The sequence below is a fragment of the Chelon labrosus genome, assembly GCF_963514085.1.
Source record: "Chelon labrosus genome assembly, chromosome: 2".
NCBI classification, from domain to species: domain Eukaryota; kingdom Metazoa; phylum Chordata; class Actinopteri; order Mugiliformes; family Mugilidae; genus Chelon; species Chelon labrosus.
The window spans coordinates 31,413,803-31,437,299 of record NC_140338.1 but is presented as its reverse complement, the minus strand read 5'-3'; the positions used below and the strand labels follow the sequence as shown (position 1 = coordinate 31,437,299).

At 41.1% G+C, this 23,497-nt stretch overlaps 1 protein-coding gene across 1 annotated transcript in view; it reads right to left on the bottom strand.

The window, feature by feature from the left end:
• The window catches only part of LOC311504493 (inactive rhomboid protein 2-like), a 30,531-nt gene extending 7,277 nt beyond the window's left edge, over positions 1–23,254 (bottom strand). The window contains exons 1-17 of the mRNA XM_084567631.1: positions 23,119–23,254; positions 11,763–11,912; positions 8,694–8,848; positions 7,339–7,516; positions 6,383–6,604; positions 5,974–6,102; positions 5,569–5,678; positions 5,226–5,444; positions 4,965–5,076; positions 4,416–4,490; positions 3,736–3,897; positions 3,146–3,195; positions 2,946–3,009; positions 2,698–2,792; positions 2,531–2,606; positions 2,350–2,450; positions 1,684–1,837 (exon numbers count right to left, since the gene is read on the bottom strand). Of these exons, the coding sequence (XP_084423757.1) occupies positions 1,684–1,837; positions 2,350–2,450; positions 2,531–2,606; positions 2,698–2,792; positions 2,946–3,009; positions 3,146–3,195; positions 3,736–3,897; positions 4,416–4,490; positions 4,965–5,076; positions 5,226–5,444; positions 5,569–5,678; positions 5,974–6,102; positions 6,383–6,604; positions 7,339–7,516; positions 8,694–8,848; positions 11,763–11,900 (2,040 nt within the window). The 5' untranslated portion in view covers positions 11,901–11,912; positions 23,119–23,254. The remainder of the gene's footprint in view (positions 1–1,683; positions 1,838–2,349; positions 2,451–2,530; positions 2,607–2,697; positions 2,793–2,945; positions 3,010–3,145; positions 3,196–3,735; positions 3,898–4,415; positions 4,491–4,964; positions 5,077–5,225; positions 5,445–5,568; positions 5,679–5,973; positions 6,103–6,382; positions 6,605–7,338; positions 7,517–8,693; positions 8,849–11,762; positions 11,913–23,118) is intronic.
• Between the last annotated feature and the right edge of the window lie 243 nt (positions 23,255–23,497).

The following is a 23,497-nucleotide window of genomic DNA, read 5'->3' as shown; positions in this document are numbered from 1 at the left end:
TCTCTAGGCTTTGCACACTTCCTGCGCCCTTTTAGACCTACTGAGACCAAGGCAGCAGGTCTGCTCTAATAATCGCCAGAAGGAGAAACTCTCCTCCAGTAAACGAGTTAAAGTAAGCTGAGGTAAGCCACTGAGGGGCAACAGCAGACAAACAAACAGTTACAAAAAAAATTGAACAACTAGTTTAATATTATGAAAGACCGTTGCAATATGAGGCCAAAAATGTCTTTGTTCACAGACCAAGCAGCAAATAGGTATAAATGAATTAACTTGGAAGACAGAAACAGAGCAATGTACAATGTACAAAGTACAGCAGGCTGATAAGTCAATAGGTGTAAAAAGAGTCGTGAAAACGAAAGTGTGAGTGCTTAAGTAATAAATATACACCACATCAGCCACAACCCGCTGACAGGAGAAGTAAATAACAATGATCATTCTGTGATAATCCACTGTTCTGCTGGGAAACGTTTGGATCTGGCATTCGTGTGGATGTTACTTAGACATGTAGCACCCAGCTAGACCAGACCAGGCACCCCCACCCCATAGCAATGACACTCCTTGATGGCAGCAGCCATCCCCAGCAGGATGCAGCCTGACACAGACACACACACAGAAACGCTTTAGGAACAACTAAAAAAACATGAAGAACAGCACAAGGTGTTGACCTGGCCTCCAAATTCACTAGATCCCAAACTGATCAAGTATCTATGGGATGATCCACAGAGGCCCCTCCCCTCAACCCATAGGACCCAAAGGCCCCCACTAACAACATTCTGTTGCCAGACACTACAGGACACCTTCAGAAGGCACATGTCCATTCTCTGATGAGTCACAACTGTTTTAGAGGCACAAGCGAGACCTACACAATATTAGGAAGGTGGTCATAATGTTAAGCCTGACTGGTGTAAATCAGCTTCTTTAGGCAGTTCTGACAAATCTCACTGCAACTCAATCATGTTGGTGATTTTCATGAAACAACTTTTTTTCTTCTCCCTTGACTTGGTCCACTTGAAAAGTTAGAGAAAAGGTTCTAACTTTTCCAAAAGGTCACAGGTTCCTCGGAAAAGCACCCAACCCCCAAACCACTCCCAGGTTTGTAAACCGGTTTGTTGAGCGATTTACAAAAGAAACATTGGGGAAGTATCTATGTCAAACAACAAGAGACTGTGCGCACATTGTGGACATTCTCTGTTACATGTTTATAGCCGTCCATATGCAAAGTATTCGTACTCTTGCAAGTGCTCTAAATTCTGTAAATAGGGTTAGGGTGCTTGTGTGCTTGTGTCACACATGGGACTTGTTGAATTTATATTAAAAAAAAAAATATGGTACATTATAAGTACCGTTATATTCTATTGTGTAAAAAAGTCTTCTTATGGACAGCTATCAGTTCCACATACAGACTCCCCTTACAGTATTTAGAACTGCTGTATTACTGTATGCTTGTAAACAGACAAAAAGATGTCATGGCTAGGAAAGCTGGTGTTGTTGGCTCAAAGTGAATCCCATTTAGCCCTACTGCTGTTGTCTTACTAATGATATATTCCTTCTGATCTATTAAGTATAGTAAGAATATTAAGTACGTATGTGTCCGAAACAGCTGTTTAAAACCAGCACTGTGTGTGCAACCTCACTGGTTTGTGTTTATGTCCATAGATGAATGTGTTTATGTGAAGAACTTACCTCAGCTCTGTAGGGCAGAAACAGGGCAGAGGCAAGGTTACCCGTGATCCCACTGAAGATATAAATAATGGAGATGCGGACCCAACCAGCCAGCTTCTCCAGGTCTCTTAGTATGGTCATCTGGAACACTACTGACACAACGCAGTGCAAAAGCCTATACACACACACAAACACACACAGATGATTAGGTGTTAGCTTTCAACCTCTGAATTATATCAAATATGCATTTTAACACGTGCATTTTTTGTCAAGGTCCTCTGGCCTGTATGCTTGCTGGTTTTCAAGGGTTAAACAGGTGGATTTCCCCACTGCTTAGTATTAGCTCTAAGTATTAACAGTCCCTATGTGAGTGAATTGCTCACGAGTACTGAGGCTCATTTAGAAACATTTCGTTAGGTTTGAATGCCCGTGGATACTGACGTAATAAAACCACACTGATCATTCACAGCAAATGACTGAAACAGCTTACTGACTGTGTGAAAGGCTTAACACTTCACAGCATATTACACCTTCTCGCAAAGCTACTTAATCAATATGAAGTGTTATTGCTGCCATTTAAATAGCACACACATGGGAATTTGAGATGTTTTAACTGTACCAAAAAAAAAAAAAAAAACATAAGAAAACATATAATTATTAAAGTACAAAGGAAAATAAAGTGCATACCCAGCATGGAGGAAGAGAGACAGCCAGAGACGGTAAACCTGATCAGGAACGTCAGGATTAAGGAAGGGCAGCAGACCACACACATCATCCAGACAGTGAACCTGCACAGTCAATACTGTGGTCAGAAATTCACTAACACACCAACATATAAATGCCCATAATGCATGCACACACACCCTACCTGTGAGCAGAGTGTGGCATCCTCGTGGAAGTAACCATGCATGAAAGCACAGTACTCTCTGGTTGTGATCTCACATCTACAGGATGGACAAGCAAAAGGCAATTCAATCTTTTTTTCCTTTTAATCGAACACATGATTATAAACTGATATCTGTACATATTTCCCACCTGCCCTTAGTTCCTATGCAGCAAGGCCGTCCTTTGATGGTACAGTCCATGTGTCTGTAGCCTGTGTGGTTCCACTTCTTTGGAAATGTACAGATCTGACGAAGGACAAATAATGAGAAATAATACAGACAGGTAAAGTTAATATGTGCCCCAGTCCTTCTCACACACAGAGTAGATAAGAAAAACAAAGAAGTTTGATAACAGTTTGTAAAACTGATTTCCAGACGAGTGGGCAGTGTTCCCCTCACCGGCCACTGGGTGATGTCGTCTGGCCACGTATGGGGCTCTGCAGAGGCAGGCTCTTCACACACACTGGTCACAGCAAGCAGCACAGCAAAACAAAGGAAGACCACGTGTCAATTTTGCAAAACGTGTCTTATTGATGAAATACTCCAGTGTGATTATTTAGTAGGGCCCTCTACGTATATTTCGGCCACGTCAGTCTTACCTGGGATCCTGGTGACAAACATTACGGTTAATGAAGGTGGCCAGCGTCTCCTGTATTTAACACACACAATGACTTTTCTTATTTCATAGGATCACAAGGGCATAATACGACAAACACACATTTGTCATAGAAAGATAGTACAACTACATTTACACATACTTATACAACCTCTGTTTTGGAACTCTTAACACAATTAAGTCAATGTTACAAGTAGATAAACTTGTATTTATAAAAGGACAATTGAAAATATTTCCATAATAATAAAAATAGGAGGTTCACATTTATTTTTGTTGGTGTGAATTTGTCAGGGAGGACATAATGAAGAACAGAGTAGGTAGTTTCATGTATCAGGCTCAGCATGTCTGTGCATCTGTGACGAAAAGCTTAACAGGACAGGAAAGAAGCACAGGGTGTGTGTTATGAATAATTAATGATGGTCCAAGTGATTGTGTCTTTACAGATCTTTAACAGTGCGCCTCATTTTTACTCTGTTAAGGTCTGTTAAATTCATTTCCCACAATGCAGTTTTGTGTCACTTTAGTCGAAAGTTGTTTTGATGAAGTTTTGAAGGTGCAGGATGAATAACATACAGAGCAGTCAGAGCTGTGGGTCTGCACACATCCAGAGTTGTCATTCTGAACGCAGCAGCCAGACTCTCTTTCAAGATTTTTGGCGTTCTGTATCAGACTGACTATCTGTCTGTCCTGACGGATGCAGGGGGAGAATTTGGCCCCCAGGTGGATCAGATCCTCCTGAAAATTAAAAAAAAGAGAGAGATTAATAAACGTGGTAAGCCTTTTACTGTGTTTAATGTATTGTTGCAGTCAAATATGGCTGCACCTTTACATAAATTACAGAATCCTAAAATTTGTAAGTGTTGAATGCAGGAACCAAAAGCAACCTGCTTGCAGGCACAGGTTTAGAACTTACTAGCAGTAACTTGTGTGTGACTATCAACTAAATATGGGAGAAGAGAAAGGTTAACATTTGGTGAGAACAACAGTGTGTGTGACAGGAAATGCAGTAAGTGATGAATTGAGAAACTAACTGGGTGTAACTCGGCACCCACAGACACGCGTCCAGCGTTGGCCTATAATACATACAGTAGAGCACGGAACTGTAGACCAAAGTCAGTACCCTTTGTTCAACTATGCCAGTACTGGCTTGGTCAATTTTAATAAGACATTTCCTTAGGTAACACTTTCAATGGGGAGAGTGAAAAACATGTAGTGCAACACAGCAAGTAAACTGAGATCAGCAAGAGACTCACAGAGCTAGGACCAATCCAGAAGTTCTCCTGTTGGATGTACTTGACACTCTCATAAATGCCTTTGTTCTTCAGCACCTATTGGGTGACAAAGTGACATGGTTTATCAAAGGTACTGCTAATTGAATAAAAGTGTTAAGTGTTTTAATTTGTGAGTGAAAGATAAATAGAAATACATTTTGTCTCTCTTTGTTATTTGTCTTGTTTGTTTGGACAAAAACATATAATCAATTCAAAGTTGATTTTTAATATTTCATGTTTTCAGAAATGAAATTATCGAGCAGGTTAAAGCGCATCTGAATTGATCTGAAACCGTTTTAGTTCAATCCTCAGCCTCACAAAAAGCAATTAGACTGATTCTGACACTACAGAGAGCAGGATGATATACATGTTGAAATGTAAACAAACATGTTACAGATACAATATTAATTTAAAAAACAACAAAAACAATCTATTTTTACAGTATACAGTATATCATAGTACGCCCTTTAAACATATCTCCCCTCCAAATGTTTTGTGAGATCAGATTTGAAAGTTTAGAGCGTTACTCACCAGCTCAGATGTAGAATGTTGTGCAAACCCCACAGGGGCAAAACCATATGTGCAGCAGGACAGCAGAGTGATAACGATATGGACAAATGTGATCCAGTAAGTAAAGTAAGGCCTAAAAACACGCAGCAGAGAACATCAAGTAAAATAGGTTAATATCGTTCGTCATATTATTATTCTATCATTTTTCTCCTGAGGAGAAATGGCACATATTACTGGGACATAAGATTTCTTGAAATGAAAATGCTACTACTCATTTCCAACCTGTGACTGTGGAAGTCATCCAGCTGCTTCTGGACGTTGCTGCTGATGCTTCGTCGATAGTGTCGGTTTAGCCATTTCCCTACAACTCCCATGCCATACTGACGCTTTTGTTTGTCGAATGCAAAGTGCTTAACTTGGGAGGCAATGCGACGGCCACGGCGAGGATGCCCCTTTTCGGGCGCTGCGGTTGGTGTCCTGGGTGCCCGAGATATGTCTTTACTGGGAGGAAGAGAGGAAGAGAAATACCCACATTCACTGACAACTATCGGAGCAATGAGTTGACTCCAGTCCAGTGACATTCTAAAGTGGTTTAAATATTTGGTTGAGGGGCTTATTTACTCACAGGCTGGAGGGCTTCTGTTCATTCTGCTCACAGGGAGGAAAGGTAGCTGACATGGGGGGCGATTCAAATACATCATCAGCCATAGAGTACAACTCATCATGGGCGTCAACCTACACAGCAGAGGCAATGGAGGCAATAGAGAGAATTAACTGATGTGTAACCAGGCATGACATGTATTTAGAGAACTGTTTTTTTGTTACTGTCGCAGCAGTTTAAGGAGAGAGGATATACGGGACACCGTAACAGAGGGGAGAGAAATTATGAAAAAAGAAAGAAAAGAGAATGATAAAAGAAGCAGGTAAACTGTGAAAATGGAGGAAAAGAAAGTGAAAAGAAAAAAGCAGAAGCAAAGAAAGAACTTACTACCACAACACCAACAAGATGATAAAGATAGAGGTTGCTGACCTTGCTAAAGAAGAGGGACTGTGATGTGTCTGCAGAATCCACAGTGTCTTCGTCCATCCAGCTGGGCCTGACAAAGCTCCTCCTGGGGAAACTACGGCCGGTCTGTGAGCCTGCCAAGCCACTCCGACCCTTGACAACACACACACCACATAAGAAATGAATTCACGCATGCGTTGTGTTTCTTGGATCTTTTCTAAACTAAAAGGTGTGAGAAGCCGTACGATGCAATAGCCTGAATACCTCTCAGACTGTAAAATCATATCTGACCATAAATATTTACCTTATTTTTGCAGTAATACAACAAAAGGATATGGTGGAAGTCTGTGGAATCTACTGTACATGTAGAATGTAGAACTTTTTTTTTTTAATCTGTAATACTTCCCAACATACACACTTATACTTCACCCACCCTCAGCAGGTTGGACGCTGCTCTGATGCTCATGCGGGCAACTGACTCTCTCTTTCGCCTAGGTAAGCGGGTGTATCCAGAGCGCTGGCTGGTGAAGGAGCTGAGTGAGGTGACCCCTGGTGTGACAGGGGCCGCTTGAGCGGTGTGGGGTGTCCTGGGGGAGCGACTGTCCATCTCATCTGGGCAACGGAAAGGTCGTCCCCGTGCCAGAGGGTCCACAATCTATCAAAAACAGAGATGTGGGTCACACCCAAGAAGAATATTTGAGATGCACCACGGCTATAACTTGGCCACATCCTAGTAAACATGTCCTGTAATCCCTACCTCTGACATGCAATGCATGCTGAAAGCAAACTTTCAAGGAGCAGCAGTGTTCTCAGATATGACAGATCATTATCCTGGCTTAAAAGCAAGGACACACAACTTTCTTTATCACTGCCCTTGCAGACTGTGGACGCTGGTAAGGCCAAGATGATGGTAAGCTCAAAACAGAGAACAGCCGAGGAAAAAACACTGGATGATGAGTAGATGAGTGGAGCTGTCTGACAGACTGGAGGCAGTGACAGGATTTATCTGGAGCAAAGACGGTCCACATCTGTCACCGTGCAGCGCTGGTTTTAATAAGGCATCTCTGTTCGGGGACACTTTATTAAAGCCAGATGCGTTTTTCAATCCCTCTTCACAATGTCAGTCTTATTTGTTCATTTTCCTTCTCTTCCTCGAGAAGTCTCAATGTCACGAGGGGAAATGATGCAGGCGGGAGAAAGGAATAGGAATATTATGTAGCTATGAGCCTGTTTGGTCTCATCCTGGTTCTTTTTGCTCCGCGTATAACTATTGTTTTTTTCCATGCATATGAACATCTTAAGTGGAATAAAACCTTAATCAGGAAGTGAATTATTGGCTTGATGAGAGTGTGTCGTTTAAGGAACACAGTGATGATTGTGGCAGTATACCTTGGGCAACCTATGCGTGGCTGGTGAGTCCAGGTCGATGCTGGTGGCCGTCTCAGCCTCCCTGTATTGGGGCTTAAGTTTGCCGTAGCGCTGGCTACAGTGGCGGAGGCTCTTCCTGTGCCATACCTGCTGCTTGGTGTCACAGTCTTCACCAACCCCAAACCACTGGGCTGTATTCCTAGAGGAAGATGGTGGCCATAACAACACATAATACACAGTCAAACAACACATTCATTTAAAGCAACTAGAGTAACTGACAAACATATGCACAAAACGGAACCCTAAACTTTTAAATGCTTATAAATTAATTTAAGTCAATCTGTTGGTGAGCACCTACTCACTTAGATGCTGCTTGGGTGACATTCACTGTGTTACATCAAGGCTGTTTAACTGAAGTAATTCAATTCAATTTCTATCTCTATTCTGATTTTCTATACATTCATTTTCTGTAACTGGATTTTGTCCTCTGGGGGTCACGGGGGGACTGGAGCCTATCCCAACTGTCATTGGGTGAGAGGCAGGGTACACCCTGGACAGGTCTCCAGTCTATCGCAGGGCTAACACAGAGAGACAGACAACCATTCACACTAACACCTACGGCCAATTTAGAATCACCAATGAACCTAACCAGCATGTCTTTGGACGGTGGGAGGAAGCTGGAGTACCTGGAGAGAACCCACGCAGACACAGGGAGAACATGCAAACTCCACACAGAAAGGCCCCAGTCGGCCTGGATTCAACCCTTCGGCCCAGAACCTTCTTGCAGTGAGGCATCAGTGCTAACCAACCACACCACTGCACTGCCCTGATTTGACATGTTTCTGGTAAATTTTAACAGTATAACTGTCATATATTGATTACTGGGATTCTGAGAAGTAACCTTTGGGAAATGACCTGTAGGGTAAAAAAAGCTCTTATTGACTGCTTGAGGTGAATGACATATAGGGAACAGCACTTGGATTCTTGTATATTACACATGATGAAGAATGCTTTCTTCATAGCTTTATGACCTCTCTCTTCATGTATCCACGACCAAACCCTCCATGACTTCACCCATTGTGGGTGGTTCTGGCCATTACCACAGTTTAATGGAGAAATGGTTCTGGCCATTGCCATGTTTATCAGTTTATTAAAAGTTATATAAAAGCCCACCCCCTGTACATATATTTTGAATCAGGAAATTAGGTGTAGAAATCAAAACAGTTGTTTGTACCAAGCTGTAAACAACAGGCTTATTTCTGTGTATAGGGTATGGACTGGATTTTAGAGCCAGCATCCGTTTCAGCCACAGATGTTACCCTTTGATGCAAAGCAACAGGAAAACCCCCCAAAACAAAACAGTGTTAACTGCTTACTTCCGGATACTTTGTGAGAGCGATGTTTGTCTACCAAACTTTGTCCTTCTCTCTCTGGCTCCATCTCCAGCTCCATCGCCAGCTCCGCTGATGCTTTCTGACACAGAGCCTGTGGCGTGACCACTCATATCTTTTTTTAGAGACGATCGTAGTGGCTGCCCAGAGGAAATGAGAAATCATGTTACCATCACAGTAGAGTAATTGTTGTTACAGTATAATAAACATAAATAATATGTCTGTACAGAGGTGAAGTGTTGTTAATACGGTTGTAGGAGTATTATGTCAACCTAGATAAAGCTGTAGTACAGCCGAGCAGGCATAAGACACTACTGTAAAAATATATACAGACTTGGATAATTATGAACTGGAACAAACAGATAGACTAAACAAGATGAATGACTGCTATGAGGTCCCTCATTTATTTAGACCTTATTTAGAACAAATTAGATAAAACTACAAACAAATCATAAGACTGCTGCTAAGTTAATTGTGTTCAATGGCAAACCTATATCCAAGTATAGCGATATTTAAATTAAGTGCTCATTTAATTTGGTCACAACTGTGTCCAGTCCCTGCAGCATGGGTGGGCACCTATTGCTATACAGGCCAAAAAAAAAACACTTCACCTTCCTGTTCACTTAAACACCCACTTGCGTATGCTGCTGAGTGTTCTTCTGATATGTGCAGGGTGAAGTGATTCCTCAGAGAGCCCATTATTCTAACTTGCAGCGACTCTGCGTTTGGTGAAGCTAATGGTCTCTTCATCCTGAGAGCTAATGGGGCTTGACGCGAGTTGAGTGAGCTATATAGGCTGTGGCTGAGCAGCTTGTTGAGACAGGACTCTACACTGCCTCTCTTTCACTACACATGTAGACATGCTTTTAGGAAAAACAAAGGATGCAGAAATACAGCACATCGTTATTTTGATGATGATGGGAAATATCTTTTTCAAATGCTGTATTATTTAAAATTGTCTTAATAGTGGAGAGTTTATTAGCCCGAGTGTCCGTAAAGCTGGAGCAGGTACATTTGCATGTTCACTGACCATGCTCCATTACCTGTAACACCGTCAGTTTAACTCCGACTACTGACTAATGTGTGCAGCTTAAATACAGTTGTTTGTATTCTAAGCATGGGCCCATGGGGGAACACATATAGCCTTATGTTCATAAACTGGGAGACAACTTTCCAGAAAGCCACCAAAACTCAGAGGCACAGAGGAACAGTACTCTGCGTTTTAAACTCTTTTAGTTTAAGCCCTGGGATACATCAGATCTGAGACAAATCATTTATAGGAATGAAATTTCTTCCCAAAGTTCTGCATCAATCTCTCAACGCGGACTAAATCTCTTTTTGTAAATTCTATGAGAGTGGAATGGGAAAAGTGTTTCTTTGCAACTATTTTTAAATAAAGCTGAATCGGTCACGAAACTTGTTAATTTCACCAATATTTTGTTATGATATGCTAGTGCTATTCCCCGTTGAGTCCGGAGTTACCTGTTATCTTCATCTGGGGTCTGTAGGTCAATCTACAGACCCTGGATGATTTTTTCTGGATAATGTCATCTCTGAGCGGCAGTAGCAAATTACAGGTAAACAAGCCGACTGTCACGGGTGCGCTTGGCGCTCAGAGATGACATCATGCAGGTCAGAAGACATGATAACAGGTAACTCCGGACTCAACGGGGAATAGCACTAGTGTATCATAACAAAATATTGGTGAAACGAATGATAATGCGTTATTTAGAGGCTGCGTTTTGGTGCCCCAGTCACTCCCACTATATGGATATACGCAGATCTAAATATCTCCCGACTGACTACAAATTAATTATATGGGTGAGTAAACGATCGTATTTTATGCCAGAAATAAGGTCCAGGTTGTAAAAAACTGTAGTTCCCCTTTAAGCTACGTTCACACTAGCGGCAACAGAGTAACAAGCTGCATTACATTTTCAATGGAAGCTGGCGATATGTAGCGGCAAGATGACGGCCAACATATAACACTTCGTTGAGACGTGCGGCATATTGTCACTCCACTGATGCGTCAACCAATCATATGTGTTTGTTTTACCAGTTAGCGTTTAAAAGGTCACCACTGCTCGCAGTGTGAACGCAGCAGTAAACTCCCCATGCTATCTACTTGGACAGCAATATGATAGGTCTTGAGATTTGATGTATTACATATTCACTGGAAGCTGCCCACTGACAAAAACATTTTGTAGATATCCCTAACTGTATTTTAAAAGTTGCCAAGTGCATGACTGAGTTTTTTGCAGAGGAGGTGGTCTGTTTAAGCCCCACGTTTTTACAGCAGATTGCAAGCTGCCAAATAATAGGGAACCACAAGCTCAGTACTCAGTAGGTTATTTTTCTTCAGATTTTCTGTATTATCCACAATTATTACAAAACAACACTGCCAAATCACCTTACACACTAAGGCCCACATCTCAAACTTGCTTACTTGCCTTAGCTGGATTTACAGATGTAAATGAGGAAGCTTTCTTGTGTCTTGTGTCAATTAATGATTTGTGACAGTAAACATTATCTAGCTGGGATGAGACTGCAGTCTAATGGTACAGCAAGACTGAAATCGGCCTGAAGTGTAGTCATAAAGTTAGTAATGTGAGTAAAGCAGGAGGAATGAGGATACAAAGTGAGAAGGGCAACAAACACAAACCGTGCAGCTAGCATGGGAAGCTGGCTCACATCAGTCCAAAAAGTTAGCAATTATAAAGCATATTATCACAAGCAAACAGCATTCCTTCCTTCTTATCTGCTGTTTATGTTATTTTGTCAGGCCACCCACCCTTCTCAAACAGGGCAGATTTTAGAGAGCCATTTAATTTCATGTATCAAACCCAAATTAGACTGAACCTCATGAGAACCCAAGATTTCAAGACTAGAAGCCAATAGTGTTGTTCAGCTCCACCACACAGATTGTGCCATACGATTAACCTTTAACACTATGAGAGGATGTGGTTGTTCATGTGATTCACTAGATATCTTCTTTAATCTGACACACGAGGCAAAGCTGTGATACACAGAGCCAAGTGGAAACAAGCAGCCTACCTGTCTTATCGGGTCGTGGGGCATCATCCCTTCAGGTGGAGGAATGGCTATCCTAAGGCTAGGGGGCTTCTTGCTCTTTAGACGACTATCCTTAAGGCTTCCTTTTGGAGGAGGCTCCTCCCCCTCCTGTGACGCCATTCTGTCAGAGTGCTGGACATGAGAAAATCAAAATGGATTCAATTATAAACATAACTGAATGATATGTTACCTATCCAAACGTTTACAGTGTCTACCCACGGCTGAATCCACTACACTGCACTAGAGGCTTCAGAACAGGATTACTGACAAAATATATTATAGATTACACAGACAAAACTATGACAGAAAGGCTATAAACGTATTATCAAAAGACAATTTTCTCAAAACAAGACATGATATGAATCAAAATCGACAGACAAAAGTAATATAGACAGAATTAAATCTATCTCTCAGGTTGAAAACATTTAAAAAAGTTTATTTCTCAATCCAAAAATAAAAAGAAACTGGAATGCTTCTGTAGGATTTTGAAGACCTACCACCTTCCTTCATAGCACCAACAATAACTCAAAAGGAAACTATTACGGTCTATCTATACAAACAATCTCCTTAAGAGCAGTTGGCTCTATTCCAGTTTAAAGCACTGAAAGAAAACCACTGCCAACTTTGTTTGCTTTTTGATTACATTCACAGGCAATTTCTTAAGTCGTCCTTAAAGCGTTTTGCACTTCCAACAGATCAGAAGTTACATTATATTAAGGTCTTACTACATAGCTTAGGTTACTGATGTAAAACAATGTAACTATAAAGGAAGAAGTGAAAGATCAATTCATTTTATTGTTATTTAATTTAAATAAATTTAAATTTCGTTGGAATTACAGTGAATTGGAAAAACATTTAATGCACAAGAAACAAACTGATACACACAATATGTATTTAGCAAACTGAGTAAGTTATGTGACTTCATCACATTAACGACAATATACTCCCGCTCACTGATTTGCAGCACTGTTCACAAAAAGATACAGGGACAGCCGTCTTGGCAAAACTGTATAAGAAAACCTTTAAAATGATTTCATGTCATGATATATAGCCTCACACAACAAAGCCTAACTGGACTCCAAAGTAATCAAGGGAAGCTGTTAGCCAACAAAAACAACAATTAATCCTACCGAACAATGTCCTTAGGCCTCTAATAACAAGGGACCTGATAGAACAGCTGTTAAATTGTTCAGAATGACACCCGATGACATCAGATGAGAGCGATCAATAGTGCTCTCTAATCATCATGCATCTCCAAGGTGGTTAGTAATCCATATCCTTTCCCTGCGTAGTGTAAACAGCCCTGCATTCATTTGTATTGACTGTTTGTGATCTAATAGCTGAAGCTACTTCAGCGTGTATTATTAGTGGTCATATGTCTGAGACAATCAGCTTATATCTAAACACTGTACTTAGAAAAATACTCATTAGGATAATGACTGTGTCTTACTACATCATATTTTCTGACTGCTGGAAGATGCGAGTATGTAATAGAGTCTTATTAAACTGCCTGCACAGGGACAGAATAACATTGTCCAGCTTACTTATCTCTGTCTTCTAGCATTTGCCAATCACAGTCAACAGCAGAGCAAGCGGCCAGTCTATTCCTGGAGCTCGGACAGTCTCATAGCATTACGACGAGTATTTCCAGAGAAATCAAAGGCTTTGCGGACACAAACCTATTATGCCACAAGCCTTGGCCAAAACATCCATTATGACATTATGGTCTTGAAAGCCTCAAATGTTGTCCTGGAGTTGTGGTTCATAAAATCAATGCAAGACCCCGGGTGCCTGTGACAGGAATGGCAGCGGCACAGAAATCTGACACCAGTTCGGTCAATAGCCTAGTTTCCACTTCAGAGCCAAGGAGTAATTAGACAGCGCTAGCCATATTGTTCTTGACCTTCCTTTGCTCCTACTGTGTTGCTGTATTAGGGGTGTATAACTCAATTTTGCCAACATAGTTTTCAATTGGATTTGTTAAATATTTGACGCTTTGGGTAGAATGACTGATTCAGCCCTTACTGGCAATCAGTCTTATGGTTCTGCGGAGTAGTGGGCAGGGGCAGGAACCCACCTACTTGGATAATGAAATCGCTAGGAATTTGGCTAATGGATAGAGTGCTCAAGAGGCAGACTGCTGCTGACCACAGTCAATCACTGTATACAGGCAGTCGTTAGGACACACACAGGAAAACTAATGGGAGCAGCCTGTAGATGGAATTCTCCAGAGATTCTCCAGATGACAGTAATATATACAGACACTGGAAATATATGTGAGACTGGATGATATTTTATACAATTGTACTAACAATTGTTACTATACTCATACTGACCTCCACTCCATTTTTAAGGTAAGTTGTCCATATATTACAACAATATTATGGCAACTACACAACAATGGTTGTAATACTGTGCATGGATCTCAAAGTACTGATTCAGGGGCCTGATTGTCCATGCAAATACATTATAAGAACAACAATCTGACATATGGCAACTTATATTTTATTTTTTTATAGATTTATTATTTTAGAGATATATTTGAGATTTAGCAGAATGTTTTTTCCTGCAAAGCTGTATAACCATCACCAAAGTGCTTGGATTCTAGCAAGAATGTGAGGACGGTAGGTCGTGTTTTTGTACTGACAGTCAGTCCTTGGGATGTCTTTGCAAATTGTACTTACAAGGGTGACAAGACTTGTCTACTGACACGCTAACCAAATATTTAGCTACACTGACTGCTTTTTAACCTCAAAGGTCATCAGATTGCGGCTTATTTGAGCACTCCTTCTATGTGTCATGGTGGTCTGATCTGATTGGCTGAAGTTAGCCCACGATAGGTTATGGTATAAAGATGCTTCATCAAATTTCCTGTTGGCAGGAACAGATAACTGAATGCAGTATTTTCACATTTAACATTCAACAAACAGCAACTCTGCAGTTTCAATATTAACAGTTCAACTGGGCCCACCGGCACTCTCCAGTTAGACCATTTAATTTCTTAAATGAACAGAGACGTTTTTTGAAATGCACTATTATGCCAAGTATGTAGTGCATGATGGTAGAGGGAGGGAGAGGAGTGAGGAAAGAATAATTTCTCAGAATCTGGGTGTATAATGCTGACATGAACTGTTAAATTATGCAGGACTTTTTTTCTGATGAGAGTTTAAAATGGTTCACTATAATAACACAAGATATCTAGAGAAACACTTGAGTTTGAGGCGGACGGTTTAAAACAAGGAGATGCATTTAATAAACAGAATCCAACTTCATCACAGGTGTGTATAAACTGTGTTTGCTAACTTGAAGAGGCTGCTTGTTGAGCTAATGTATGATTATATGCTCAATGATCACAACAAACTTGGAAATTTAGACAAAAATTATAAAAACATTTCTCCGACTAAATGGCAGAATGCCAGCAAGAAGCAGCCCCATAAGGGCGTATTTGTTCAATAAACGTGGATATTTTTTCACTAATCATTAACCATTCAGACAATCTCACCCATGTACTAAGCACATATAGTTAATGAGTATGAAAACGAGACAAAGCTACAAAGGATTAATGTGCAAAAATGAAGACGTCCACAGATCCATAACAGTAACATGTCAGTACAAACACCATTTCTAAGTGTCCCTGCATATTTTAGCCTCTCTGGGGTCTAATAACTCACTGGTTCATCTGCTCCCTACTTGACCACTAATCTGCGCCAGTATGTGTGTTTACGTTAGTTAACTCCTGTTTGTAACTTGCTCCTCTGAGAGTGTGTCACCATGGTTCAGCCTCTGTCCCCAGGGACAGGCCAGCCCTGACGATGTGTCAGTGTGTTTGTTTGTGTGTATTCCCATTTGCCTGATGCTCCAGGCCAATACTCCGCAGGCCTGGAGACAGGGTGGACACTGCACATTCAAACAGGGCTGCGTAGTTTTGGATTCATGTACCAGGCAGCAAAAGCATTCGGGACATCTCATAAACCCCACACATAACTCGCTTGAAGGGGTGACGAGAAGATATCAGATTTCGTTTTCTGCCACACTCACTCCACACAGCAGCTGACCTAATATACTCGCACCAACTGTACTTGACTTATGTTAACTAAGTCTAAGGTAGGCTACAGCACAAGTTAAACAAGAGTGGATTGTCAGCTTATTGATAAGACTATAAGTCCAGTTGGATTGTTTGACAGCAAAAAAAAGCATATGGGCCATGTAGGTTTGGATTTTGTTTCAACCTAATAATAAAAACCTTCATTTAAAAACTGGATTTTGTGTTTACTTGTGTTATCTTTGACTGATACTGATATTTGTTTGATGATCTGAAACACTTAAGTGTGACAAACATGCAAAAAAGAACTTCCACACCACTGCACATGACTCTCCAGAGGAGTGATGCAAATTTCTACATTCAAGGGTGAAAATAAACAGTAACCGTTGTAGGGGTTACCAAAGTGCCCTACCAATAACCAGAGTACTTATGCAACTGAAAGGAACAGTAAAAAAGACTAATTTTAGCTGACTACTGGCTGCTGCCTGAATGCAGAGGACAGGGCTGTAATGAACATTATCAGTACTCTCTAACTAGTTTCACATTCTACTGACACCGCTATAAATGTGTGATAATCAAGATCCGGGTTACAGACAATGTTGCACAACAACTTCTTTCCCTTTGTCACAGATATCTGAGAGGTAATGTATTCACATGTTTTTTTTTGTTTTTTTAATTTAGAATAAATTTAAAAATATAATTGTGTCCTGTACACCTACAGTCCTCTAGATTAAATGAATACATTGCTCAGTATTTTAAACAAATCTACCTTAGTGTCCATCTGAAGTAGCTGTCGTTGGACTTATTTGGAAACTATTGAATGAGGAAATGAGGAAATGACCATCTATTTTCTGCCTTGTCACTTCTTAACGTTCACCAAGTTTTACGTGCTTTTTCCCCTGTAGAGTCTGACCATGAGTGCTGACTACTTAAACATTAAGTTAACTTAGTTAGAAGTGATAATAATGCTGGATATGTATTGATGTACGCTGCCCTTTTTATTCAGTGTTTTGCCCTGCTTGTCTAGACTAAACACTGTCCTACCTGAAAGAACTTAGGATGGATATTCATCATCTATGAAGGAAGATTGAAGATGATTATGGATGATTCATGTTGCTCTCTAGTATAAAGACTGACCGACTGTCTACTTTCCATTTCCACTTTCACATTCAATTTGTGTCTATTCAGCTACATGGGTTACATTTGCTGTTCTCCAAGATTCAGTGAGATAATCAGCAAAGTGACTCATTTGAGAGTAAATGCTGCTTATTAAAATGTATTAACTCCCTGTTTCCATGTCTGAAAAACCCAGTTCTCTTAATGAAACTCTTCTGCCCGAAGAAACAGAGCCACTGGACAAACCCCCATCCGTATGATGACCAGAAAGGACAGAATGTGAAACAGCCTTACAGTACATGGGCCAACAGCCAGCTGGCAGAATATCTTAGGGAATGAAAAAGAGGGCTGGGCTCTAACAAGACCTTTTTTGGAAATCTTCATGGCATCCCTGAAATGTCATCCTCTAGATACACTTCATACGTACGGTGGACAAGAAGTCTGGTTTGGTCTGTCTGAACGGTTGCTGGGTGTGTAGGGTTAAAACTGGTCATGACTGAGCAGACAGTCACGATGCCAACAGGAGCTCAATCAGTTAAATGCTGCTGAAGGCGTAGGAGAGTGTGTGTGTTACACAGCCACAATCAAAACTGCCCCCTCATTCTTCACTTCTAACCACAACACCTCTTAATGATGGCTCAAACAAAACATTGGACCTTTACATATCTCCTTAACCTGGCTCAAAGACATCAATCTTTCCACTTCAAACACATTAGAAGACAGTTATCGAGGCATCTTGCTAGAAAAGGACCTCTGCTTAAACCATTCCAAAATACTGCACCCTTTTCCAACAGTGTGCATGCCCAGACATGCATAACAGCAAGCTACTATGCAATGCCTCAGCAACAGCCTTGTTCTTTCTCCAAGAGTTCCTCACAATCCTTAAGATGTGACCTACATATCTAATGAATACTGCCTAAAACAAGATACACACAATATGTGCATACGTTACAACGTGCTAAGCTAAGGATTTTGTCAGAGACATTCTTGTCGAATTGCCATTTTTTCATTTTGAAGACAAAGTAGTATGTTCTCCCTCTCACTCTAACTCTAGTGCTGGACTGAGAGTGGACATTTGATCTCCCCATCCAACTGGCAAAAAAACATACAGGGTAATTAACTTTTTCGATGCCACAAGAAATGTGGGCAGGGTATACAAACTACAATCTATCCTTTTGGGACTTTCATGGCCTAGTATCCACAGAAATCCTTTTAAGGTTTATAAGTCTTTCAGTTGCAAAGCATTTCCAGATTGCTCTAGTATTTTGAGATCTTGTGTCATGCACTGGAATGAGGGTTGGTATGGGAGAGCAGAAAACAAATTTCAACGGGTGGCTGAGCAGCTTGATACTCCTGTTACTAAGGTGGGTTGTTATCATAAAAGGAAAGAGGCACACAGTTTCCTGGGTGTGTTATGGTGTAGTAACTAAAAACAGATAAGATCACGGAAGGAAAGTCCCTCGAGGGAAGTGATGTGGCAGATTGGAATACCCACAATGCACAAGTGGATAAGTCTAGGGGTTTCCTAACTTCCAATTATATGAGAACTGACATTAGTTAATCTTAATTCTGTGTTCCTTATCTGGAAATGAAAGTATGACTTCAGTATGCTGTTGAAGGGGACGTAACCTCTGAGTCAGTGTGCACTTTTAGTTAATTATACCAAAAGACTCAACAATGGCGCCAGGTTCAGACAGGAGGCAATGAGAAGATAAGCCAATTCTGTTACAGACTGGCTTCACACCAGATGCACATTGTTCTGTTTCAGGCAACAAGAGATACTGCTCCTCTGCTATATGGAGAGATGATGATAATCTCATGAACTTTATAATGTAAAGTGTTTTTTTTTAAGTGTTCTTGGATAACAACTGTACATGTATGTCCACTTGTGTGTCTGTAGAAATCATGTGGGGGCGGGGGGAACAAATTAGGCAATTTGAACAGCAGGTAGAGGGGCAGGGAATTCAAAAGGATTGGGAAGCAAAGGAAGCATTTTAACATTTAACGTAATCAGACCATGTTTATCATAAGTAATTGTTTACGGCTGTGTTGTCTTGTCAAGAGTTTGAGGAGAAAATAGACCAGAAGGTGAAACTATTTCTGACAGCCGAGCTCCGAGGCGTGGCACGTCTTGTTTGAACAGCCAAACTGGTTAACGGACACTGGCAGGGCTTCACAGCACCTCGCTCTTCTGTCACAGTTTCCAGGTTTAACATCAAACATTACCTTATATCTGGAAACATGAGCATAAAGAATGGGACATCTAAATATGTGTTTGTCAAGCTTGCTTGTCAGTTCTGATACAGCGTGTGCCCTTTTGGCTGATTTAAAGCTTCTTTACAGAGGCACAATGTAAACATACTGATTTGAACTGTGTCACAGTTTACCCTGATACAGCCTGTTAACTCTGTGACATGTGTAGATCTGGTGCAAGCGACATGCCGGTTAAACCATGCAGACACAGCTGTTACGTGTCTGTTTTCTGTACTTTCCTAACTAATTTCCTTTACTGGATTACATTCACAGCTATAGACTGCAATGGAAAACACTTTGTGATTCTCTTTTTTTTTTCACAGCTTCCCCTTGTGCACAGAAGCGTGCAAGTACAGGAGGTTAATTATAACTGGCCACTGCATGTGTGATGATCATAAAGATTTCACTTTCAACCTGTGACGTCAATGAAATGAAAAAGCTTTGCAGGTGATACAAGTAAAGAAATATCATATATACTATATAATGTTGTGCGTAAAACTATAGTATACTGTCTCACAAGACACCGTTGAATTTAATATCTGAGAAACGCCCTCAGTTTATCTAGAAGTAGATGATCTACACACAGCTTCTCCGCACTCTAAAGCTGCTCTAAAACCTCAACATAGCGTAACGTTTCCGAGACGCCCCAGTGAGTATTAGTAAATATCATGAGACCAACACTTCAGTAATGTGTGACGCAGGGACAATTCTGACCAACTCCCACCTTCATTTGTTGATGGAACAACTACACACTCTAGTCAGTGTTTGCCCGCTGAACTTCCTGTGCTGTTTGTAACCATTTGCAAACCGCCATTTAACACATCTGCATTGGTACATAACAAGACAGGTAAACTCACACACATTTCACCCAATTCACACCATTTAGAGCGGTGGGAGTTAAGGTTCTCTAAGTAGAAATGTCGTTTTTAAGGTACGAACACACAAAACCAACGTCAAGGAATTATAACTAACTCGCGTCTGGGCCAGTAGTTGCACTCGAACCACAAAGACTACGGCCAACGGAAGGCTGGTACATACTTTCTGCATCTGTGTGAAGGAAATAACAGGAAGCAGCTACTATTAGATGGAAAGCTAGGAAGAGCTACATAGGATCGTACAGAGCTGGCCTCTACTGAATCATGTCGATCAGCTGGTCTACAGTTTATTCATTCCAGATGATCATGTTATTGAGAAAATATTTGTGAATTACAATGTTCAGATCAGATGATGATGTAAAACAAGAAAGCCTTCTTTATGTGCCATTTGAATCTCCATGTTTTGTTTATTTCCGCGTTGCTCATAAAGCACTGATTCTCTAAGCCGAACAGCCAATCAGGGTCATCTCTCTGAATGGGCTGAAAAACCTGCTACATGGATCCAACTAGTGCCAGTGGAAAACTCTGACACCGACACTGGCACTGGAAAATTACTGACCGTCAGCTTAGTGAGCCACGGCTATTTCTTATAATGCGTAGAAGTAAAGAAACCCGATCGATAAAAATGTATAAGCAACGTTTAGACATTTCAACGCGGCTCAGCATTCACACGTTCAAGATGAAAAATAATTTCATGGTGAACCTTGGTGTTTGGCGTTTACAATCCTATGTTTTAGAGCAGATAGTGACAAATGCGAGAAAGAAAAAAAGTCCAGTGTTTAAGAATGGGAAAATGAAACCACTAAAAGTCTGCTGTACGGTATATTCATGGCAACCCATCATTCAGCACATCTGCATGGATGCCCCGATCAAGTTCTTTTGCCCCCCGATCCGATCCCGATCATTCAATATTGTGTACTGGCCAATCCAGGTCTCGATCTGATTTTAAATAAACTAAATTTCCTCCCCTGGAGATTCATAAAGGCTTTTTCTCATCTTAGTTGTACACTCTCAGATCACATGTGCACTGTGCGGCTGTATGAAGCACAATAAACAGGGATGTCAAAGTTAATTTACCATGGAATATTTTTGCCTTGACGCTGGAAACTTTTGTCTCCTTTTAACTGCAGCGTTCAGAGTTTGTTGTTTCGGTGCAGCCTTTGCCTGAGTGTACACTATGGATCCTGTTTTGTATTTTTTTTTTTTTGTAGGTGGCAAATCAAGTTGATGATCTAATACTAACACCCCACCAAACATCCACATTGCGCAATTCACAAAATGCTGTCTGTCTGACTTCACATTAAATGACTTCCGCACAGCAGACATGTTTAGTCACTTGATTTTGCTGCTTCTTCTTCTTATTTTTCTTCTTCTCTTGGCAGCTTTGACACTAGCCAATTGCCATTATAACAGAAGAGGATGTTTTGACACTATGAGGACATTGTTTTGGTTTATGGCAGACCGAAAATAGATAACTACAAAAGATCTGGCTTGGCTGAAGCCCGATAAGATTTCAATCCAGTCATTTTAAAAATGCTTGGATTGGCCCTGATACTGATCTCCTGGTATATCCATAACCCTCAATAATATATAGGAAGAGAGGTTAACTTACACTGACCCCTATTTCACCCATTGCACACATTTGGAAATTAACTCAACTATTTAGGCCTATTGATGGCTTTTGAAACACATCTGCAGTAACATGCGCTGATCAGGCATAACATTATGACCACCTTCCTAATATTGTGCAGGTCTCCCTTGTGCCTCAAAAACAGTTGTGACTCATCAGAGAATGGACATGGGCCTTCTGAGGGTGTCCTGTGGTGTCTGGCAATCGAATGTTGTTAGTGGGGGGCTTTGGGTCCTATGACTTTGGGGAGTGGCCTCCGTGGATCATCCCACACACACTTTATCAGTTTGTGATTTGGAATTGGCGAATTTCTTTGGGGTGGGGGTGCCCGGTCTGGTCTAGCTGGGTGGTACATGTCTAAGTAACATCCAAATGAATGCCAGGTCCAAAAGTTTCTCAGCAGTTTGATGAAAGGACTAGATGTTGCAATCCCTCGCGTAGCACCACTTCTAATTCACAGGAAGGTCTTGAAAGATGGCTGCTATGACGCTTTACCGCCGGGACACATCGTCAGTTGTGTACCTCAGCGTCAACGGGTGTTTCGGCCGTTTAACACAATACACCATCCACTGAGGAACACTGAGTTGTCACAAGACGGTCAATGCTATTCACTTCTCCTGTCAGTGGTTTTAATGTTGTGGCTGATCAGTGTATTTCTGGTTCAGATATCAGACTTAGTATCCTCAACAGACCCCTCTGGGTAGTGCTGGTGGATGAAAACTGGTATTCTAGTTATGTAATTCAGCAGAGGAGGTGGAGAGGCAACTGTAGAAACACATGGACACTAATGCTATTCTTAGTTTGGCTTCTGGCTGAATTTTAAAGCTGCAATTTAACGACAGAATTGTCTCTATGTGAATGAGTTCAAAACAAACAAACAAACAAACAAACAAGTACACCTCAGCGGCGACCAGTTCCACTTTAAACACTCACCATTCAGATGAAAATGTCAGTTTCGGTTATGGTCATTCCTCACTAAGGAACGACTGTAAACAAGCACCAACGGTCACCAAAAAACAAACGGGACGGACGCAGCGTTAACAGTAAATTCATTCCTCGACAGTATTTCACTTCAGAGGGACAGACGTGTGAAAAGTGGGATACATAACTAGATTCATATTCATGAGTCCCGGCGGGTAGAGCAACAAAGGGCGTGCAGAGACATGCTCTCAGCGGCTCCTTTAACGTTTCATGAAAACGGCCGTTGTAAGCCAACACTGTTAGTGTCCTTATCCGCGTTATTTTTCTTACTAAAACTTAGCTATTTCCTCCCATAATGCGTCCAATTTAACCAGAGTACTTGGAGGCGGTGGTTTTGATGTGTTTAATGTATGTTTTCATTTTATAAACTGGCTAATTACCGTTGACTCAAACACTCCAAGTTAACTTTTAACGGTGTTTCTTAAGTGTAATTTCACTTACCTCCGAGAAGAAATAACGGGGTTATAATTCATTAGCAACAGGGTTTATGTCCGAAATGCAGCGATACTCTAGGTCACTGTCCACCCGTGTGTCCTTACTTCCCTATTTCTCTCCTCCAACATCCTTAACCGAGAGCTCCACGGAGAGGAGTAGGGGGCGGAGTTACCGCCTCGTCTTATCCACTGAAGAGACGAGCTGGGCCCGTTCCAGTCCCTCCAACACCCGGCACCGTGTGAAAGCCTTGGAAACTACAGTGAATCACATTCCTAGTAGTTTTTACTCCCACACACGAATATGCACCATGCTTCATTGTTCATTTCTGTGCAGCTGACACATCAAACAGTCAATTATTAGCTCATTTCCATACATTTATTCGCGT